Below are 22,341 nucleotides of genomic sequence, written 5' to 3'. Positions count from 1 at the left end.
CCGCTGCAGTTTCTGAGTTACACGCCCGTGAAGATGGGGCGTTTATTTCTGGGAAGTATTTTCAAGGTCACATTGGTATATATGACGTCGTAATAAAGCCATTCAGATCCTGACATTTTGTTAGTCATGCGACAATCAAGGCCAATAAAAATATCATGATCGAGTCGTTTATATCTAGCATTCGTGGGCACAGTTTCCAGACATAATAACCGTCAATTGGACCCCAATCAGTGTTGTGCAAGGCACGACGACGCAATTAAGCGATGACGTTTCGGTGAGCATATGTACTTAACAGAAAAATTGTGTTGTCTAGAACGGTCTTTTCTATCTAATAGTGTACCAATAGTTTAAGTGTGCTTAATTCATCATACCTGATTTTTGCTTCGATATCTTGAAACGTGAAACATACCTTTCAAACACAACATTACTTTCTTCTTCTACAAATATTCTTACGCGACATTAGTGATAAATGACCGAAATCAGGCTTCAAAGACTTATGTCCTCCATTATTTCCGCTTCAAAACATCATTACTTCTAAAGCCATTACTTTACAGCATCGTTAAAGCCATTGTTTCTATACAACATTACTTCCCCTGCGAAAATTTTTACACGGGCTTATTGCCACACGACACAAATTATACTTCACAAGTGCATTCGTGTCATTTTCTCGACTTGCCGCGCTTGGCGTATAACTAAGGACGGTTGTTTTGGAAACAAATTCCAATGACCTGTATACGTGTTCGAAATATCAGTTTTGTCGTGTGGCGCTGATCGCAGCAGAAGTAATGTTGCGTTCTTGTTAACACCAGGCCAGATGTGCAGTTTCACATTCTGTCACGGACCTCATCCATCCCTCATCTGTGATAGGAAGGTGTGTCACATACGCTACGGATCGGTGACATTCGCTAACACTGTCATGCCATCCTGATCTTTGCGATAACTCCAGATGTATGGCTTACTTTTATGCGCAGTCAGTATGGGGGAGGGACACAACCAAAAACTGCTTCTTAAAAACCGAGTGCAGTGCGTTGCAGGCGTGAACGAGTTTTTTTTTGCGTGCAGCAAAATATCATTGCATGCTCTTACTTGTGTGTCCACCCGAATTTGTTTACTGTTAACGTATGATAGCGTACATATTAAAGAGAACATCTCATCCCTGTTGCACTTTTTACTTGTTACACCAGACACGTACGATTTGATCAGCAATATCAGTTTTCTCGAAATCCGTATGATTAACTCAGAATTTCGATTTGAAGTAGCCGACTCGCGAGAGAAATCCGATTTGACTTCCTGCTGACCATTATGGAAGGAATACTCGCCGTAACATTTACGCCGTAACATTTACCTTGATTTTTCCAACGTGTGTGTTCTGTAATGTTTGCAACATACCACTGCATCAAAATGTTTGTGTAATAAATGCTACGAAAGCTTGAAACACTCTAGACAAATAAATATGCAAACATGAATCTATTGTCCCACGAATTTGACGAAACGTTATACTATGGCTTTGATATTTTCCCTATGGCTTTTACCGCAGTGGGTCTTTTTGAGGCGCACGTTGGCTTTGAGAATGGGAATATCGCATGGCCATGTGACGCACTGGTTCAAACTTCAACCAATGTGTTGCTCGGTAATAGGCCCCTTCCCGCCGAGCCGATTACAAACGTTCCTTTCTTCGCACCAGCAGATGCGCTCACTGTCGTTGTCATGACGACGGTGGTCGCGACGGCGGAGAAGCGTACTGCTGTTACAAAACGTTAACAGCGTAGCTTGGACTCGGAAGAAATCATAATTAATGTTGCTATTACAACTTGACGGTGGTACAATGACAATGCCCAGTGCTATCATCAGACGTAACTAGTCCTGAGGTTTCACCAGAGTATGTTTTTGAAATATCCTCCAAAGGTGGGGCGCTCCCTTTTATGCATGTCATGGACTTGGTAAGGCCGCGGATATTTTGCGCTTTCGCCTCCGTCTTTGTGCAAAGTGACAAACGCTTGCTTCCCGCAGTTTATGAGGCTAAAATGACTCTGCCGCCGAGTCCGCCGCGGCAAACCAAGCGCGTGAGTTCATGTCTTACTGGATGGCACGAGCGGAATGGCCACAATACGCTTCTAAACCAACATCATCATCATTCAAAATTTGATGTCGTAACATTGCAAATTCCCATGCGCCTGATCCGACGTCGGCAAAGGGAACGCTGCATGGCAGTCGACGGAATAAAATGGATATGCTAACCGGGCAAGTGTGTTCTACTAGGAGCTGATAACCCAATTGCATCGCTGTCGACAGGGGCAGCACCACCAATTTTTACTAGGGGGACGAGGTCGTAATACCATCAACATATCTGAATTCAAAAAAGGGCGATAAAGTGAGCGTTTAATAGCTGGCTTCCTCCCAAAGGATCAGCCAATTGCTCATGAGCTGTGCGGCGATCCCCGAAGGGTAGAGAGCGGGGGGGGGGGGGGGGGGAGAGTGAACCAGAGAGAAAGGCAGGGACTGAGACCCAAACAACTTGCTAAAAATTTAACATTTGCCCTATGGGTGTTAACTGGAAAGAAGTAATCCAAATGGCTATCTCCACCTCCCCTCCCAGCTTCGAGGAATGCCGCTTCCTCGAAGCCAGCAAACATATCTTTTCACAGAATCGTACCTTCTTTACAGCACATTGCATGCCATCATCTCGGCCAGTTGGCAACAGCAGCGTGTAAGCGTGGTATGCCCAGTGACAAAGGCTTCATAGGCTGCGACTTTGTGTATTTTTACCTACGAGCTACGCTATGGGTTGGGCGCGAGATTCAAAAATGGCTCTGTCCGCCTATCGAAAACTGTTGAGAGAGAGAGAGAGAGAGCAAATTAGGCCGTTGGCAACTGTGGCTCAATGCACGTCAGTCAAACTGTCGTCAATCCAAACTGTTCGCACGGCTTGCAACTGCATCATGCATAATACACAATAATGGCGTGCTGGCGAGCGTATGGTGTTGTTCTAACGTGCTTGTGCTTACTAGATTTATGTGTATGGTTTCATTTGTCAACGTGGAGATTGGCAACTGGGCTGCATCGTTGGATCTAGGTGAAAATGACCTCCGAAGGTTTCGTTTCTTCGCAAAACATGTAGTCCACCTTGATGTCTCGATATATTACGTACATAATGATTTTATGCTTGCCAAGTCAACGTGGGGAGACGCCATAGGTACAGGTTATACATAGGTATAGGCAGGTGCGCCAGAGTTACAGGTTATACTAATTTGTCCCAATCCCAACAAGCGAGCCAAGCAAGCAAGCAAACCTGTCAACACAGATTTGTGACATGAAATAAAAAAGAATGGTGAATGTTACAGTGCAACAAAATGGCTCTTACAAACCGACAGAACTCAAAACTATGACCCACACTTGCTCCAGACGAAATGCACGGCAATCGAGTACAGGTTCAAAGATTCCCGTCAGCTCAGGTTGGCGGGCGGGCGGACCACCGTACTCTAGCTGCAGTAGGTAGCGTCGGTCGTGCTGCTCTGGATCCAGGACAGCACCGCTGTAACCCTGGCGAAGACGTCGGGTGTGTTCGCCACGGCGCACGGCCGGCCGAACGAGACGACGCCGATCAGGGCGTACTTGCTGTTCTCTAGCGTGACGAGCGGACCGCCGCTGTCGCCCATGCAGACGGATTTGCCGCCGGCAGGCAGGCCGCCGGCGCAGATCATGGTTTCAGTGACGAAGCTCCACACGGCCCTGCACTGAGCTTCGGAGCGGACTGGCAGCTCGACCTCCTGCAGCTCCGTAGCCTGCGGCCGCGAGGCGCCGAGCCGGCCGAAGCCGGTGGCGATGGCCGTGGCGCCGGCGTACGTCTGGCCGGCGGTCGGCAGGCACACGGTCGCCCGCCGGCTGTTGAACGTCACCGGACTGGACAGCTTCAGCAGGGAGATGTCGTAACCCTGGCTGTGCGTCACGTAGGACGGGTGATCGATGATGTGACTGAGGGTGTGACGCGACTCACCGTCGGTGACGCTGATGCGGTGGTCGCCCAGCAGCACCTGGATCTGCGACGCCGTGTTGCCACTGGTGCAGTGGGCCGCCGTCACCACGTACCGGTCGTTGATGAGACTGCCGCCGCACCAGGTGCGGGTCCCGCCGGGGCTGACCAGGCCCGCCTGCCACGGGTACTCGTTGACCTCGGTCTCGACGCCGCCGACCACCCGGGAGGCGCGGTTGGCCACGCCGCAGCTGCAGCTGCCCGAGGGGGGCTGAGTCGTGACGCCCGATCCGGACTCGGCTGTGATGGTGCAGGAGAACCCGCTCCTGACTACAGAGTAGTCGGCATGGAAGTCAATGCTTAGGGCCCCGCTGTTGGAGACAGAGGGACCTTGGGTACCACAAAACTTGTTTCCGTTCACTCGCAGCCAGTCCCATCCACAGGAGCTGTGAGACTCGATATTGAACGCAGAACAGCTGATGGATAGAGTTTCAGCACCTGAACCCGCCGTGAGGCTGTAGAGGCAGTTATAGTTGTTTTCGTAGTTGGAAGGGTGGTTAGGTGATGTGATCGTGTAGGTACCCACCGCCAGAGTGTGGGCACCACAGGTCAGGGAGTCGGAGGAAGACGTGGGCCCAGCTGTGATGGTGCAGGAGAACCCGCTCCTGACTACAGAGTAGTCGGCATGAAAGTCAATGCTTAGGGCCCCGCTGTTGGACACAGAGGGACCTTGGGTACCACAAAACTTGTTTCCGTTCACTCGCAGCCAGTCCCATCCACAGGAGCTGTGAGACTCAATGTTGAACGCAGAACAGCTGATGGATAGAGTTTCAGCACCCGAACCCGCCGTGAGGCTGTAGAGGCAGTCATAGTTGTTTTCGTAGTTGGAAGGGTGGTTAGGTGATGTGATCGTGTAGGTACCCACCGCCAGAGCGTGGGCACCACAGGTCAGGGAGTCGGAGGAAGACGTGGGCCCAGCTGTGATGGTGCAGGAGAACCCGCTCCTGACTACAGAGTAGTCGGCATGAAAGTCAATGCTTAGGGCCCCGCTGTTGGAGACAGAGGGACCTTGGGTACCACAAAACTTGTTTCCGTTCACCCGCAGCCAGTCCCATCCACAGGAGCTGTGAGACTCGATGTTGAACGCAGAACAGCTGATGGATAGAGTTTCAGCACCCGAACCCGCCGTGAGGCTGTAGAGGCAGTTATAGTTGTTTTCGTAGTTGGAAGGGTGGTTAGGAGATGTGATCGTGTAGGTACCCGCCGCCAGAGCGTGGGCACCACAGGTCAGGGAGTCGGAGGAGGACGTGGGCCCAGCTGTGATGGTGCAGGAGAACCCGCTCCTGACTACCGAATAGTCGGCATGAAAGTCAATGCTTAGGGCCCCGCTGTTGGAGACAGAGGGACCTTGGGTACCACAAAACTTGTTTCCGTTCACTCGCAGCCAATCCCATCCACAGGAGCTGTGAGACTCAATGTTGAACGCAGAACAGCTGATGGATAGAGTTTCAGCACCCGAACTCGGCGTCAGGTTGTAGAGGCAGTCGTAGTTGTTTTCGTAGTTGGAAGGGTGGTTCGGTGATGTGATCGTGTATGTTCCTGTAGCCAGAGTATGGGCACCACAAGACAGAGTAGTGCGTGCGACTTCCATCCCAGGGTCAAACGGCACGGGCTCCAGAGACTTGATATCCTGGACGGAAGGCGGTGGTCTTCGTAGCAGAGACGGAGGCGGCTTGGCTGCGGCCACACCCAGAAGAACGACCACCAAGAATGTTGTCATTGTGACTCCTGACACACCGACACACTGACATACTGAGCAGCCGGAGCCGTGCGCGTATAAATACAGGCCAGAAATCTGCTCTTCATTGTCAGCCTTTGTTTTGCTGAGCTTGTCGTGTCCTATTGGTTGAATGTCGACAAAGACAGAGCTACGCAGCGGAATCACTGCATCATAGTGCAGCTGGACTGGTGTCGGCGGGGCTCGACGCAGGTGTTAAATCATACAGACGAAAGGAAACTTGCATTTCATCAACGCTACGGATGCGCACGCGTACGGCGTACTGCGAACACGCCGCAAACACGCATGATAAGACACTGGTACTGCGTAGCTACACACACATGCGCCGCCACAATTCTGTGGGAGGGAAGCGCAGCTGTCTCCTGTCACAAAGTGGTGTCTTTCACTTCGATGAGCTCACAGAAAATTGAGAAACTCCTATTTACCGTTCTTGCCAGTGGCTCAGTCCATTAACAAGTGGTGGGCCGAGCTGGGCCACTTTATACACTTTCGGGGGTCTGAGGCCCCATACGATGATTTGAGTCCTCCCACGCTCCTCTGAGCCCCCTCAATGCATATGAGCAAAGAGGAATAGTGGGCCAAATAAGTACAGAACAATAGGCTTAACTATTGGAATGCTAGGTAGTATGCACCTAAACACATCACTATAAGTACTATGTAGATTGCGTACCAGATAACATCCTGTAGGTACAACACGTTTTTATCATGCTTACTCCTTCATATGGTAAGCCAGTCCGCAAATGTTTGACAAGTTTTTCAAATTATGCCGCCTGGATTAGAATGAAGAACAATTACCTGAAAAATGTGGCAGCTTTTTAAAGTAATGTGGCCATGATAAAACGCATGCTTTTCCCAACAGTAGAAAGCGTATGTGTCGCATAATCTGACAATGATGGTTACCCAACACGATCAGCGACAGCAGTATTCACCAGTGGTCCCTTACTAAGGTTTACTTAGATGTTGTTCGATGAATAACACCCTCGCATAAGTTTTCACAAACAGGCGGCTCTCATTTACTTGAAGTGGGAAGTCATTCCTCTGCAGGAAAACGATTCTAAATCCACGAAATACAATTTCTTAAACTTTGATATCGAGGAAGCAAATGACAATGAATAGCCATTGTAATTCAAGTGCCCGAAATCCGGGTTGAAATCGGGCTTTGGAGGAAGGTGACGTCAATCTTTTTGGCTGAGACCCCCTCCAATCGACTACGAAAACCATCCTTGGGTGGGCCGCTCTCTCATAAGCTTCGTCTTAAGCATCCACGATTCTTTGCTTTGCGGCAAAAACGTCAAAGCATTACACTTCCCCTAAATGCTTGCACTCTAGCGAGGTATCTCGGGGCTCCCAAAGTCGGAATACATCATCATATGTAGGAATGCATTTTTCCCAATATCATGGTCCTGGTGAGTATTTAACATGCATGCAGTAACAGTATGGGACGGCTCACTCTCCTCCCCAAAAACAGCAACGTACCGTAATGTTTTTCAGGTGTATCCTATCGTGTTCATCCTGTTTTATGTAGTAAAGTGCTGAAATGTTGTTTCATTGCCACATTGCCTTGAATACGTGCACTTCCAACGCATTCGTATGATCAGTTTAGGAATGACACATTGGTATGCTTACTCTTTCATCCTACTCGCAGGCCTAAAAAACAAGGCAATGCCGTTTGTGTTTGCAAAGCGATGTCTCCTTGCATAGCGGATTTCTTCCGAATTAATGCACCAATGTTGAGGTGCAGCTACTTGCGAACAGTATGATCGAATCATATGGATTAGTCCTACCGAGTTACAGCCATCGATCCATGAACTAAAGGCCTTCAAGGCTTAGGTGAATTCGTGGGATCAGCGCTTGAAAGGGGTAAAAGAAGGGGGTAAAAGAAATCTTACCTGAGGAGGCTTCCACTATGTGCCGTCGCATTAGTCTGACTGGAACGGTCATTGACGGATCAAAATGTGTGCACTCGGTGCTGTTTCGCAAGATCCATCCTGCACTTTACCCCCTTTGAACGAAACTCGGGAGTCTGCGATGAACAGACCTTGCCATGCCGACCAATGCCGGCTGTCTCTGCCATTCGATGTCCGTGACGGTGCCAGCCCCATGACTGCCCCTTGACTGAGCAGCTGCTGAGCCGTCCAGGGGCACCTACTCTAGTGAATGCATTGATACTTCACGACACAGTCAGCAGCTGAGGATGTATGGCGTCGCCAGCCTCTACCCTAGCAGGAAAAGCAGGCACCGCGGGAAATCACACTCAGCACCGTGGGGAAAAAAACCTGCACCGTTTCTCAGTCATACCGCCTAAAGGGAATGTTCCACATTTAAAGATATCGAAGCAAGCATCAGTATTATGAAACAGGCTTACTTGCAACTATTGGTATACTTTGAAGTGGAAAAGACTGCTCCAGACAGTACAACTTCTCTGTTTAGCAAAAATGCTCTTCAATGCGTGATTGTTTGATTATGTCATCGTACCTTGCGCATCACCGATTGAAAGCCAGTTGACGGCTGCTATATCTGAAAGTTGTGCTCACGAACGCCAGATATGAACGGCACGACAATTCTTTTTCTTTGTCTTGATATCCGTGTGACCAATGGAATGGCAAGTTTTGGATGACGTTATTATGGCGTCATGGATGCCTGGTTAACGTTGAAACAGTCTCCCCGAAATAGTTTGCATATCTTCGCGGGCATGTGGCTCAGAAACTATGGGAGTTTATGTTTTAAGAATGGCGGGGCTATGAACTGCACCGAACGACCTTTAAAAAGCGACTTCAGTTCAAGACCTCATACAAATGTAGAACTCTCACTTAACCTTTTAACTCTTCCCTTTAAGAAGGGAGGAACCCTTTCACGCCATTTCTTCTCGCAATCAGGACGGGAGAGTCGTCTTTGAACCGAGTGAGAGGCGAATGGGAGGCGACCTCTATAGAGGGCGGAACGTGTCTGTGATAAAAAAAATCGCAGCCAGTTTTACAGCTTCGTATTATTGGCGCATCACTGTAGACGATTGTCAGCTTGACCCACACAACAAATATGAATTTGTCGATTGGGTTGAGTAGAAGTTGAAAATGGATGTTGAGAACAAGCATATAAAGTACATTAAGAAATAACAACAGAAAACAGATGAAATCTGGGCCGGATAACGTGCTTCTAGTAGAAGCCACCGAAGCCGTTGCCGCCGTAGCTGCCGTAACTCTCCGGATAAGTGGCCGTACCACCGTAGCGACCGTCGTAGCCGTTCCAGTAGTTGTTGTAGCTACGGCCCGAGCTGGAGTACCCGCCCAGCGGGCCGGCGAACCTACCAATGAGCCGCACAGTCAAGAACAGTGCCGGGGTTCTCGTAGGTGGTATCTACTGGATGCAATAAGTGAATGGTGTCGCTAGATGGAACAGGGGGACAAAGCAGTTTTCCATGATTACAGAGTGACAGAGCTAAAGAAACCAAAAAGTCAACTCAGACGAAACAACTGACCGCTAATTATGTGTAAACCTCATCGACATTACATGGTTACGCTATTGATCTACCAATTTTCATAATTTACTCATCATCCACGTAATACTTTACTCCTCATGAACTCAGTACGCTCACCTCCAGCTCATAACATCGAATACGTCCATTTGAATGAGATATGGGGATCACGTCACTCCATAACAGGCATTAACAGGCCTCACATAATGACATTACAAGCATTAACAGGCATCACATGACAAAACATGACGGAACACACATATGCTGACTTGTTATGTCTCGCATAATATCATTATGATGCACAATTTGACAGATGGCAAGTTAAGTAGATTGTTCGGTGTATTTTGAGTTTGGCCTAGAAATACTTGTACCTAAAAGTCTTATCAGGAATGCCGCCCATATCAGCGACCTCACAAGCACATATTTCCATAGCACTTAACACAGTCACTTAATGAAACCCACTAGCAAAACATGAGCTACATTTCACCATTAAGGCTCTAGAACACTGTCAACATGCTTTCGGATGCATCTGCACTGGGTCTCGAGTCCACGTTTTCTTTTGTCTAGGTACGTGTCCATTACATTTCGCCGCTTAACCTAAGTGAGTTTTACGTTCGTGTTGCCATTCTGACATGATCTCTAGATGTGAGTTGGACGTAGTGAAACTACAGCCGATGGCAATTTAAGCTGCTCATTAACTGTAATGCTTTCTCTAGTCATTTATTATTTAGAAATTCGGGCTCTTGGCAGCTTCGAAGTGAGTCCAACAAGTAAAATGGAGCCGTTGTCATTCTATGTGCCGCATGCGCTCGGCTGGAGGTCAAGCACTTGACAGACCCAAAGCTGGATTGGCAAAAATAGTATTTTATGCCAGGCAAGCTTATAACTGGACGACAAAAACCAGCACGTACAATCCGACGTACCCTCTGAGGCGGCCGTCCAGTCCGAGTCCGCCCAGCCGTCCGTAGCGTCCGTAGCCAGAGTAGCCGAGGCCGAAGCCACTGAGCAGGCCCTGGTCTGCCGTCTGCGCCAGGCAGAGGGCCACCAGGAGGGCCAGCGTCAGGCCGAAGACGACTGCTCGAGACATGACGGAGCTGCGGTTGGACTGAGCTCGGCGTGAGGTGCAGGTATGTGTGTGGTGATGCCGACACCCGACACCACTCTTATACCCGCCCACGGGGAGCCGACCTCCCAGCGCGCGTTCTCTCACGGCCGACGCCTCGGGTGAGCCGACTGTCCGTGACCTCTGCCGATCGCTCGACAGCAGTGCCCATGATCAGGTACTATCTGCGGTCAACTGTGTGCTCCCTGCCGGATGCTGGGAACGGGCACAGACTCTGTGTGTCCCATGATATATTCGCTGTTCCTGGGCACTCTTGTCGAACGATCAGCAGGGGTCGAAGCGGTGCTGACATCACACAAAATTGACTTAGTCTGCCCGCGCTATGAATATAGTGAGCAGCTAACTTGCAGCCAATTCCATGACGGCAATCTGCAACTTAGAACCATTTGAATCTCAGCCATGTTGACCAAAAATGGCTCTAGCACATCGAGTATTGGTGTTTTGAAAAGTCCTATCGAGTGGAGGAGTCATATAATGTGCTAAGTATCAAAATAAGTGACTTAGGTGTTGGAATTGATAGTGGTTTAGATGCCATTAGTTTTAGTTTTATTTCGTGACGTCAGCACCGGAGTTCACATCGGACAGGTAACGCCCGCAATGAACTTTACCATAGAAATCACTTAGGTGAATTTAACAATCTCGTATACAGGCAGAGAAGAGGCGGGATCTAAAACCCATATATATCTAAGAGAATCTTGACAGATACTCCGCTTTCTTGAGCTTTTGATGATGACGTTTAGCTCGTAAGCTTGGCTTAAAGGAAATGTTCCACATTTATGTGGTGTTACGAGCTGAAATAGCCGCCCTAACGTTCATACGCCTAGGCCCAAAGCAGCCTTTTCCATTGGTATAGTATATCACTAGCTACAAGTGGGTTTGTTTCATCATGTCTGTCAGCATGCCATCATCATACCATCATGTTATCGTGATGTTTGTTTCAGTATCTTCAGGAATGAAACGTTTCTTTTAAATGGTGTATGTAGGTGGTTAGGTTAATTGCGATCTAAATTGCCAGCAATTTACAAGCGGCATAAGTCTTGGTCTGTCATACAATTTAACTTTAGTATTGGCGTAAAGGCTCATCACACAGCAGACATATTTTGCACTTGCCACCAATTATACCGTTCAACACAGTCGTATTATTTATCACAATCACACCTTGCAAAGTATAACAATTTTACGTTTTTGTATTCATCATCGTATAGACTGTTCAGGAGCGTGATTACCTGCTCTCTTTTATATGGTTACGTTCGCTGCCGGCAGCTGGACGTCAGTATGTGCACTTTAGTATGACGAGAATATGGCCAATTATGGATAAATGGCGCACAATTCCACAGACTACAACGTATCTGCGTTATCAGTGGTTAGAAGTTTCGCCTGATTCTGCTCTGACATCCAGTCATCTTTGTTGCTGTGTTCGCACCTACTCTGAGGAGGCCTGCTCTGGAGGTTTATTCGAGCCCAGGGACTCGCTAATCAGAGAAGACTTCATCACAGGAGTACTTCTCACGAGAGCGTCGGCACTGTTCCTGACTGTGCGGCTCATTGGCAGATTCGCCGGCCCGCTGGGCGGGTACTCCAGCTCGGGCCGTAGCTACCACAACTACTGGAACGGCTAGGACGGTCGCTACGGCGGTACGGCCACTTATCCGGAGAGCTACGGCAGCTACGGCGGCAATGGCTTTGGCGTATACTACCAGAAGCACGTTTTCTTGCCGAGACTCAATCTGTTTTCTGCTGTAATGCCCTAAATGGGCAGCTGATTTGTTGTGTGGCAAGCTGCCAATCAGTTACGGTGATGCGCCAATAATACACAGCTGTGAAACTGACTGAACTGACTTCGTTCCATCACAAGAAGTGTTTTGCCTCCACATGCCGCCGTAAGCGTTGGCTCTGTTCAAGAAGACACTGAAGGACCAATGCTGTCGCCCTTAAGACAGAACACTTCATGAGAGGACGCCAGTGGGAAGCCCCGTTGTCAAGCAGAAGCATCGCGATGTCGCGCAAACAGACAACCTTATTCATGGTTCATTGATAGATTGGCAGGCTTCTGTAGTGTTTCACTTTCCCATGTAATTATGCATGGCAAACGGGCTTCTCAAAGCGGGCCAGGCTCATCGCAGTCACGGCTATGCTGAGTTGCTTGCAGCAAAACGAAGGACCCGTTCTTCGTTGTCAAATGAGAGTTGTACAGGAGTGTACCTGATGGGTTGCACGCAGATTGCGTTGAACGGTGTAACAGTGTAAGCGGCTGGAACATCTTGAGAAGTGTGCACAAACGGAATCGCGGAATTGCAATACCTAAATCAACCAGCAATGCTCGCACCTAAAAGGGACCAGTGCATATTGCACTCTGCCTAGCGAGGAGAAGGGTGAGGCTTGGTTCGAGCTAATGGCTAATTCGCAAGCCTATGACCGCTGCATGTCTCGTCACATCATTCATGGAGTGGAAGCAACCACGTAATTTTGGATGGCATCTACGGAAATAATTTCCCATTCATTGAGTCTTGTTGCCAATGAAGTGGAAAAGCATTCATTGAAAATTGCTACTAGGTTGTCTGCGTATTCCCTTCCGTCTTCGCCTAATGCTTCACATTCTCTGACATCTCGTCAAAGCGATAGCCCTTGAAGAAAATATCATCGGTAGAATGCGGCGGAACCTGCTTCAGTACTACCAGACCACCGACGCGTTCTTCCATGAGTGTCGAATCTTGGGAAGTTACCAGTTAGGTGTGCTATTATGGACGTGATTTTAGTATTCACTGAAAGACGGGGGCGTACTTAAGCGGGGCGTGGAAGAGTTAGCACAGTAGGCTTGTTCCTCTGCGATTTCTGAACGTTGTTGACGTGGTTTTGAGCAGAAGATTGTGGTGTCGCACGTAATTTTTCATACAAAGGTTAAAGTCGTGCTCCCTTCTTGAAAACAATTGAATGCACCTTGGTGGTAACGTGCACACGTTGTTTCATGCCCGGCAGAATTGTTACGAATTGTGTAAATCGTCTTTTTGAATTGACAGTATCGAGTGAGCCAAATCTGGCGATTTTTCTTTGGGGGTGGGGAAGGGGAGCACGTTTGCGAACAGTACGCCCTTCGTCACCCGGTTTTGTAATCCTCTGAGCGTCAGCGGCGGTCTCTGAGCCCTCGAGCGCCACCACCAGGGTTTGACGCACTCTCTTATTGTTTAGAATGTTGCGGTTCTTCTTGCCTTTAGGACGTGTCTCCGTGTTTCAGAGGTGCCATTTGAGCTATAAGGACCCTTCCATATGTCGGGATCCCGTTCATTATCACGGTCATTCCTTTTCGTCCGTTCAGACTACGTCGGAGTCGAATAAGCCTTTGAGACGAGTGGGAGACGAATGATAGGTGGCATCTCATTCGTATTGAAAGGAAACAAAACCTGTCGGCGATAAGCAGATCGTAGCCAGTTTTACAGCTGTGTATCATTGGTGCATCACCGTAAACAGCTGTCAGCTTGACCCAACCAACAAATCAGCTTTTGTTGACGATTGGATTGACTAGAAATTGAAACTAGATCTTCAGAAAAACTATAATGCACATTTAGAATATAATAACAGAAACAGATCTAGTCTGAGCAGGAAGACGAGCTTCTAGTAGTAGACGCCGAAGCCGTTGCCGCCGTAGCTGCCGTAGCTCTCCGGATAGGTGGCCGTACCGCCGTAGCGACCGTCGTAGCCGTTCCAGTAGTTGTTGAAGCTACGGCCCGAGCTGGAGTACCCGCCCAGTGGGCCGGCGAATCTGCCAATGAGCCGCACGGTCAGGCAGAATGCCAATGTTTTCGTAAGCGGTGCCTGCCGGTTACAATAAGCTATTGGTAGCCTTAGCTGGAACAGAGTGACAAAACAGTTTTACATGGCATCAGAGTAACCGAGCTACAAAAAGTCAACGTAAACTGAGACCGAACAGCTGGCCACGAATAAGGTAAAACCCTTACCAACCGGTACATGTTAACCTATTGATCTATTGATGTCCACAATTCCCTCATCATTGCAGTCCACGTGCACACTTTCAGCTCTTAACAACAAAGACGATCACCTGAGTGAAATATGGGCATCACGTAACACTATGACAAACATTAACGGGCATCACATAACAGGAAACATGACAGGAGATGGCAATGTGCTGAATTGTTACACCTTGCATCACATCATTTGATGCAAGAAATGATTGAGGACGAGAATACAACGTTTATATGATTTATCTTGTACTAAGCTTCTGCAGAAGTATATCTAAATGGTTGTCAGCGATAACGCCCAGAAACTGCCATGTCCATATTGTCATAAAACTTTACATAGCCATTAACTGAAACCCATTAACCCGACATAGCAGCTACATCTCATCATGTAAGCTCAAGAAAATAGTCAATGTGCATCCAAACTTACGCACACCGGATCTCAGTTCAATGTTAGTTGGTAGCTAAAATTTCGGCATCTTAGAGACTTGAAAGAAAAAATGCTGCGCAAAATGGAGCCGTTTCCCCTCTAGGTGCCTGCAGCACTTGGCTGGAGGTCATACACTCGGCAGGTACAAACCGGGAACAAGAACAATCGTTTTCTATACCAACACCGCTCCAAACTGGACAGCAGAAATCAGCATATACCCTCCAGTGTACCCTCTGAGGCGGCCGTCCAGTCCAAGTCCGCCCAGCCGTCCGTAGCGTCCGTAGCCAGAGTAGCCGAGGCCGAAGCCACCGAGCAGGCCCTGGTCTGCCGTCTGCGCCAGGCAGAGGGCCACCAAGAGGGCCAGCGTCAGGCTGAAGATGGCTGCTCGAGACATGACGGAGCTGCGGTTGGACTGAGCTCGGGGTGAGGTGCAGGTGTGTGTGTAGTGATGCCGACACCCGACACCGCTCTTATACCCGCCCGCGGGGAGGCGACCTCCCAGCCCGCGTTCTCTCACGGCTGACGCTTCGGGACATTTAACACACCATCCGGGGCTAATCTACATGCCCGCCGACTCCGTGTGGGGTGAGCCGACTGTCCGTGACCTCTGCCGATCGTTCGACAGCAGCGCCCAGGGCCAGGTACTGTCTGCGGTCGACTGTGTGTTACCTGCCGGGTCCCGGGACGGGCCGGCAGACGCCTGAGACCCAGCACGTCCCATGGTCCAATCGCCGACGCCTAGAGGCTGTTGTCGAACGATCGGCGAGAACCACAAGGAGTCGGCAGACACGCCGGTGGGCCCAGATGTTTTAAGATGTCCCGAGGCTGGGGTGCAACATTGCATGTCTGGGGGGGGGAGGGGCTAACCCCCAATTTTGAGCTGGTCCCAACGGTTGGGCTTGGCCCCGCAATATTGGGGTGCGACCCCACCACGTTTGGGCTGGGCCTTTACAATGTCGAACCTGCCTCCGATAACGTATCAGTGAAGATAAGTAAACTAAAGACAATCTAAGCTTATCTGGCACTCACAATCTGGTAACATACAACTACACTTATATAACACAATAGGGAATAAGCTACGCACAATGAAACCAAACTAACGATCTCTCCACGGCTACGGTGGCTATACGGCGACGCCTATGGGCAATACGGCGACGCCTGCTTCTCAACCTTGTAAAAAGACGCGCACTGTAGACAACTAAATCCCGTGGTGAATGGTAAAAGGAAAAAACAATCAATTGTGCACAATGTCTAATTCGTATTGCCAACGAAGTGACATGTCATGACACGAATATCAATGTGAGGGTGAAGTAAAACACACGGCCTGCTGCCTGGAATGTCTAAAACGTGTTGTGCCCTGAGCGTGGAAATATTCACATCTTGTGGTAGGCATGTTTTGGGCATCTTGAAAGATTCCAAAATCGCTTGCATTCCACTTGAGGAAAGTGGCACAAGCGATGTGTAAACGTTATGGGCTTTAGAGATTAGAATCAAGTGTTTTGGGTACACTGTAATCCGGTACGTAAAACCGTGGTGCATTCGAATTTAAGATAGTTGTAGCATATCGTAGTAGTAGCCTGCAAAACATAGATCTTGTCTTACATATTATGCGTAATACGTTATGCGTTATGTTTTACTTACGCATTGCCTTCGGACGTACGAACGGAATGCCTACGTCTCTCATATTGTTTTAGCATGTAGGGAACCACGGACTCATGACGCCATGGCGTAACCTCGATTCCTCATGATGCTGTTATTACTGATCCCACTCAGAGAGCCAGCCAGAAAATTGCACAGATGAGTTTTTCTAATCAGGAGGTGAAGATCTCTTTCGCCTGAGCGCGGAGTACCTAGCATCCGATATTCTGGCGATACGGGGACCGGAATGCCCTGGTCGATCCGGAAGCCCTCAGAGGGATGCATCATACAGCCGTCCCATCCCTGATGCGGCAGGCCTCTGACCTGGGCATCTGACGCAGGATCGACGCAGGGTCATGTCACTGACACAAAAGGATCCCTACCGACACAGGGAGCTCAATAAATGGGGCCGAGACACAACTTTGGCTTATCAGCATCCCCCTGCTTGAAACCGTACGGAGGTCCCTTGTTCGGTAACGCAACCGCTGATTGGCACAGGTCGCTGCATGACTGGGAGTGCGAACCGTTGCATCATCACTTGTCATGCCTCCTGCCATTGTCAAGAAGGTCCTGACCAACACGAGAGGCCTTCCGACATTCGAGGTCCTCCCGTTCTTGTCCCTGTTCGGAAAATGTGCCCACGGCAGGCTTTGGACTTGGTGCTGGTGAGCAGTCCCTTGTTGAGCACTGTGAGCGCCTGATCAGCGCCAGAGCCCCATCAAGGCACGATCTTTCGGATTAACATTTGTCCTGCCTTGCCTCGACGTGGGAAAGGGGCACCAACGCCAAAACCGGCGCGGGACCGACTGCTCGGTATTGTCTTCTGGCTGAGGGCCCATCACATGCCCCCCCCCCCCCCCCACCCCCTCGGCTTGCCGTTGGGACGCTGCGATTGGACCTTTGATCGTCGCCCAAATGGACAACAATCAAAAGTTGTCGGAGGGCCCCAAGGAGTCATGGGATTCCTCTTCGAAGAAACAGCTGATCTACGACTTCGTCAGGGTGGAGACACAGACGTTTTGTTGCCCCGATCTAGGTGTTCCTCGAGAATGAAGATAGTGGAGCCTTTAAAATGAACCATTTGGACTTGGTGCCTGCTGAAAATAAACAATTATGGTGCTTTAAAATAAATGTCTGGTGCAAACCGCCTTTGAGACTGTCCCAGGATATCATTCGGGCTGGGAGGCACGATATTGTTCTGCCCCTTGAGGATGAGGGTTTGTGGCCCTCCGATGTCCTCTCTGGCATTGGGACATTGCGCGACTCTTGAAAATAAAGGATTTGGCGTCTGAACTATGGTATTAATGCGTCTTTGCACAATGAGCCGATCCAGGATTTCGTGTGCCCCTGTGCCCCTGATGCTTCTCGAAAACGAAGCCTTGGATCTTTTTGCGGCAACCCTGGAGTTTGGTGTTCCTTGGAAATGAGGTTTAAGTGGTTCAGAAATGAAGGGTTAGGTGCATCCTCGCCATGACATTTTGGTGTGAAGGAAGGGCATCAAAACCTCATGGGTGGCCACAGAGGGTGGGTGGCACTGCACCGTGCGTTCTCCCACCCACCTTCTGGATACACCTCTGTCTACATTGTTCGATTGCTGGCATAATAATGCTATCCTATTCAGGCGGTCCTGGAAGATTGGCGTCACGTCATTTAATGAAAAATCTGCTCAAACTCCGGTGGCTGGTATTGCTTCTGTCAGGCGAGAACTCACCAGCCACTTAAAAGCGCTGCCTTTCCGCAGATTTCTGGAGCGGTCTCAAAGCGTCATCATTTGTGGGTATGGCGGTGTTCAGGCAAGTGCTGTGGCCAAATAGGGGCTTGATCTTCTGTGGCAAATGATCTGTCTTTGAACCAAAACAGGAATGCAACATTGGTACATGAAACTTTCGGAAGTTATGAAGCATCTATGGAGACACCTTTCGCAAATACAAACACTCATCTGCTGCCTCGTGTTCATTCTCAAAAGGTAAGGTGAACGCGTGCACATTACGGCTAAGTCGAATTCAAACGTATTTCAAGTAGTGAGCATGACTTCAACCTTTCTATGAAAATTACGTGCGATGCCACAAACTTCTTCTCGAAAGCGTGTCAACAACGTTAAAAAATATCAGAGGAACAAGCCCATTGTGCTATCTCAGCCCCCCCCCCGCTCTTAATTACGCCCCCGCCTTTCGGTGATAACTAAAATCACATCGGTAAGAGCACACTCAACTGGTAGCTTCCCAAGATTCAACTCTCATGACAGTAGTCTGATAGTACTGAAGCAGGTTCTGCCGCATTCTAACCATGATATTTTTTCAAGGGATTGTCGTTTTGTCGAGATGTCAGAGAATGCGAAGCATTAGGCGAAGAGGGAAGGGAATAAACAGAAAACCTGGTAGCAATACTCAATGAATGTTTTTCCAATTCATTGACAACAATACTCAATAAATGAAGAATTATTTCCGTAAGTGGTATCCAACATTGCATAATTGCTCTCACTCGATGAACGATGCATGACATGCAGCGGTCATGGGCTTGCAAATGAACCATTAGCTCGAATCAAGCCATATCCTTCTCCTCGCTAGACAATGTGCAATATGCCCGTGTTTCTTTTAGGAACGAGAATTGCTAGCTGATTCAGGTAGCGTAATTCCGCAATTGCCGCTTGCAGTGTTGTACCGTTCAACGCAATCTGGATGCAATCAATCCGATACATTCCGGTGCAATTCTCGTCTAACAACGACAAAGGTCCTTCGTTTTGGTGCAAGCAACTCAGCGTAGCCGTGACCGAGACGAGGCTGGCCCGCTTCGAGAAGCGTATTTGTGCTGAGTAATTACACCATGGAGTGGAACACTACAGAAGCCTGCCAACCTCTGTTTGAACTGTGAATACAGCTACGCATTGCGCGACATCGCGATGCTTCTGCTTGACAACGGGGCTTCCCACTGGTGTCTCTCATGAAGTGTTCTGTCTTAAGGGCGACAGCATTGATGGTTCAGTGTCTTTTTGAACAGAGCCAACGCTTACGGCAGATTGTGGAGGAAAAACATGACTGTGATGAAACGAAGCCCGTTGAGCCAATTTTACAGCTATGTATTGTTGGCGCATCACCGTATACGATCACCACCTTGACACACAACACATCAGCATTTGTGGACGATGGGACTGACCATAGATTGAGCATCGATCTTCAGAACAAGCGTACAATGTCCATGTAGGACATTACAACAGAAAACAGGTTGAGTCTGAGCAAGAAAACATGCTTCTAGTATATGCCGAAGCCGTTGCCGCTGTAGCTGCCGTAGCTCTCCGGATAAGTGGCCGTACCGCCGTAGCGACCGTCGTAGCCGTTCCAGTAGTTGTTGTAGCTACGGCCCGAGCTGGAGTACCCGCCCAGCGGGTCGGCGAAACTGCCAATGAGCCGCACAGTCAAGAACAGTGCCGGCGCTCTCGTGAGAAGCGTGCCTGTGGAGAAGTCTGCTCTAACTAGCGAGCACCAGGACTAGAACAAAGCTGCATGGCAGGTATCGGCGTGAATAGGGCAAAACAGCTGAATAAATGTCAGAGGAAAGCCAGACAAAACAGCTCATCACTGATGACGCAGATGCTTTATCGTCTATGGAATTGTACGTTATTTATTCAAAATCGTATATACTCTCGTCATAATAAAGTGCACATGCTGATGTCTGGCTGCTAGCAACGACTGTCACCATGTAAAAGAGAACTGTGAATCACACTCTTGAACAGACTATACGATGGTGTGTACGAAAACACAAAACTGGTTTGCTTTGCAATTGCATGGTTTACAATTGTTATACGCCGTATGATTAATGGCGAGTGCAAAAGATGTGTAAGGTATGATTTTTTGTTTGGGGGGAGGGTCAACGCTTGGGTTAAATTGCAACACAGACCAACGGTAATGCCGCTCGCAAGTTGTTAACTATTCAGGTCGTGCTTTGCGCAACCACCTACATACACCATCTACGCCAGACATAAGAGCCACACGTCATCATTATCAAAGCTCAAGAAAAAGTAGCATCTGTCGAGATTCTCTGAGACGTATATGGGTTCTAGATCCCGTTGCTTCTCTGTCTGGATACGAGGCTGTTAAATTCACCTAATTAACTTCTATGGCGAAGCTTGTCGTGGGTGTTACCGGTCCGATATGAGCTCCCGTGATGACGTCACGAAATAAAACTACAACCAAGGACATTTAGCCGACTAACAATGCCAATATCTCAGTTAATTATTTTGAAGCCTGATGCTCTTCATGACCCATGGACTTAACAGGACTATTCGAAACACAACAGTCTGTGGGGTCGAGCCACTTGTTATCAACAGGGCTGGTGTTTAAAGGCCGCAATATGTCGATTGGCTCCATGGAACTGGCTGCAAGCCAGGTTCTGGGCATATTTACACCGGAGGCAGAATAAGTCGACTTCCATACCAACACCGCTCCAAACTGGACAGCAGAAATCAGCACGTACCCTCCGGTGTACCCTCTGAGGCGGCCGTCCGGTCCGAGTCCGCCCAGCCGTCCGTAGCGTCCGAAGCCAGAGTAGCCGAGGCCGAAGCCACCGAGCAGGCCCTGGTCTGCCGTCTGCGCCAGGCAGAGGGCCACCAGGAGGGCCAGCGTCAGGCTGAAGACGACTGCTCGAGACATGACGGAGCTGCGGTTGGACTGAGCTCGGGGTGAGGTGCAGGTGTGTGTGTGATGATGCCCACACCCGACACCGCTCTTATACCCGCCCGCGGGGAGCCGACCTCCCAGCCCGCGTTCTCTCACGGCTGTCACGTCGGAGCACACGTGGGATTTGCATTTGCTATTGGGCGGGGCTTACTCATGAACCTTCCCGACCCTATTTCCGAGAGGCTTTTTACAGATTTCGTCCACTTTACTCCTTCAATGTTCTTACGTTGCGTTAATGACGTTCGGTATACGAAGAGGTACTGGTTGAACGGCATTGTAGTGCTTATTAAGGAGTATATCAACGGTACTTAATATTTCAAGCTGTACTTATCCTCAAGAGCTCACCTTTTGAGGATGAACACTGGGCAGCAGATGGGTGTTTGCATTTGCGAAATGTGTCTTCATAGATGTTTCATAGCTTCCGAAGGTTTCATGTGCCAATGTTGCATTCCTGTTTTGGTTCAAAGACAGATCATTTGCCACAGAAGATCAAGCCCCTGTTTGGCCACAGCACTTGCCTGTCATGGTGAACACCGCCGTACCCACAAATGGTGCCGCTTTCAGGACACCAGGACACCGTTCAGGACACAACACGTTTTACACATTCCAGGCAGCAGGCCGTATGTGTTACTTCACCCTCACATGGATATTCGTGTGATGACAAGTCACTTTACTGGCAAAACGAATTAAACATTGTGTACAAGTAATTGTTTTTGCGTTTCACCATTCACCGCAGGCTTTACTTGCCCACAGTGCCCGTCCTTTTGCGAGGTTGAGAAGCAGGCGGCGCCGAATAGCCCGGAAGCGTCGTCAAGCTCCTATGACGCACGACACCCTCCTCGTGTTCATATACAGCAACGAAGAACCAGGAACTGAAGGCCTTTCTTTCATTCATAGAGTCCAAATTATGACCGCGGAGTAAAGTGGACGAGATATGTAAAAAGCCTCTCGGAAATAGGGTGGGGAAGGTTCATGAGTAAAGCCCGCCCAAATGACAAAGGCAAGCCCACGCGTGCTCCGACGTGACAGCCGTGAGAGAACGCGGGCTGGGAGGTCGGCTCCCCGCGGGCGGGTATAAGAGCGGCGCCGCCTGCTTCTCAACCTCGCAAAAGGACGGGCACTGTGGGCAAGTAAAGCCTGCGGTGAATGGTGAAACGCAAAAACAATTACTTGTACACAATGTTTAATTCGTTTTGCCAGTAAAGTGATTTGTCATCACACGAATATCCATGTGAGGGTGAAGTAACACATACGGCCTGCTGCCTG

General features: G+C 49.1%; 3 protein-coding genes across 3 annotated transcripts; all 3 read right to left on the bottom strand.

The window, feature by feature from the left end:
• Positions 1–3,160: 3,160 nt before the first annotated feature.
• On the bottom strand, positions 3,161–5,764 carry LOC119104595 (CUB and peptidase domain-containing protein 1). Its single transcript, XM_037228316.1, has 2 exons — positions 4,618–5,764; positions 3,161–4,278 (listed from the first exon to the last, which is right to left on the bottom strand). The coding sequence occupies exons 1-2, from the start codon at positions 5,748–5,750 to the stop codon at positions 3,480–3,482; spliced, it is 1,932 nt and encodes a 643-aa protein (XP_037084211.1). The 5' UTR covers positions 5,751–5,764; the 3' UTR covers positions 3,161–3,479.
• Positions 5,765–8,921: 3,157 nt separating this feature from the next.
• Positions 8,922–10,327, bottom strand: LOC119104322 (neuropeptide-like protein 31). The gene is made up of 2 exons (XM_037228019.1): positions 10,164–10,327; positions 8,922–9,069 (listed from the first exon to the last, which is right to left on the bottom strand). The coding sequence occupies exons 1-2, from the start codon at positions 10,325–10,327 to the stop codon at positions 8,922–8,924; spliced, it is 312 nt and encodes a 103-aa protein (XP_037083914.1).
• A 9,323-nt stretch (positions 10,328–19,650) lies between these two features.
• LOC119104321 (neuropeptide-like protein 31) lies at positions 19,651–21,048 on the bottom strand. The gene is made up of 2 exons (XM_037228018.1): positions 20,873–21,048; positions 19,651–19,795 (listed from the first exon to the last, which is right to left on the bottom strand). The coding sequence occupies exons 1-2, from the start codon at positions 21,046–21,048 to the stop codon at positions 19,651–19,653; spliced, it is 321 nt and encodes a 106-aa protein (XP_037083913.1).
• Between the last annotated feature and the right edge of the window lie 1,293 nt (positions 21,049–22,341).

Source organism: Pollicipes pollicipes, unplaced genomic scaffold (assembly GCF_011947565.3).
Source record: "Pollicipes pollicipes isolate AB1234 unplaced genomic scaffold, Ppol_2.1 Scaffold_6052;HRSCAF=7182_pilon_pilon_pilon, whole genome shotgun sequence".
NCBI lineage: Eukaryota > Metazoa > Arthropoda > Thecostraca > Pollicipedomorpha > Pollicipedidae > Pollicipes > Pollicipes pollicipes.
Note: the sequence above shows the minus strand (reverse complement) of the source record. Positions and strands in the feature narration are given on the sequence as shown.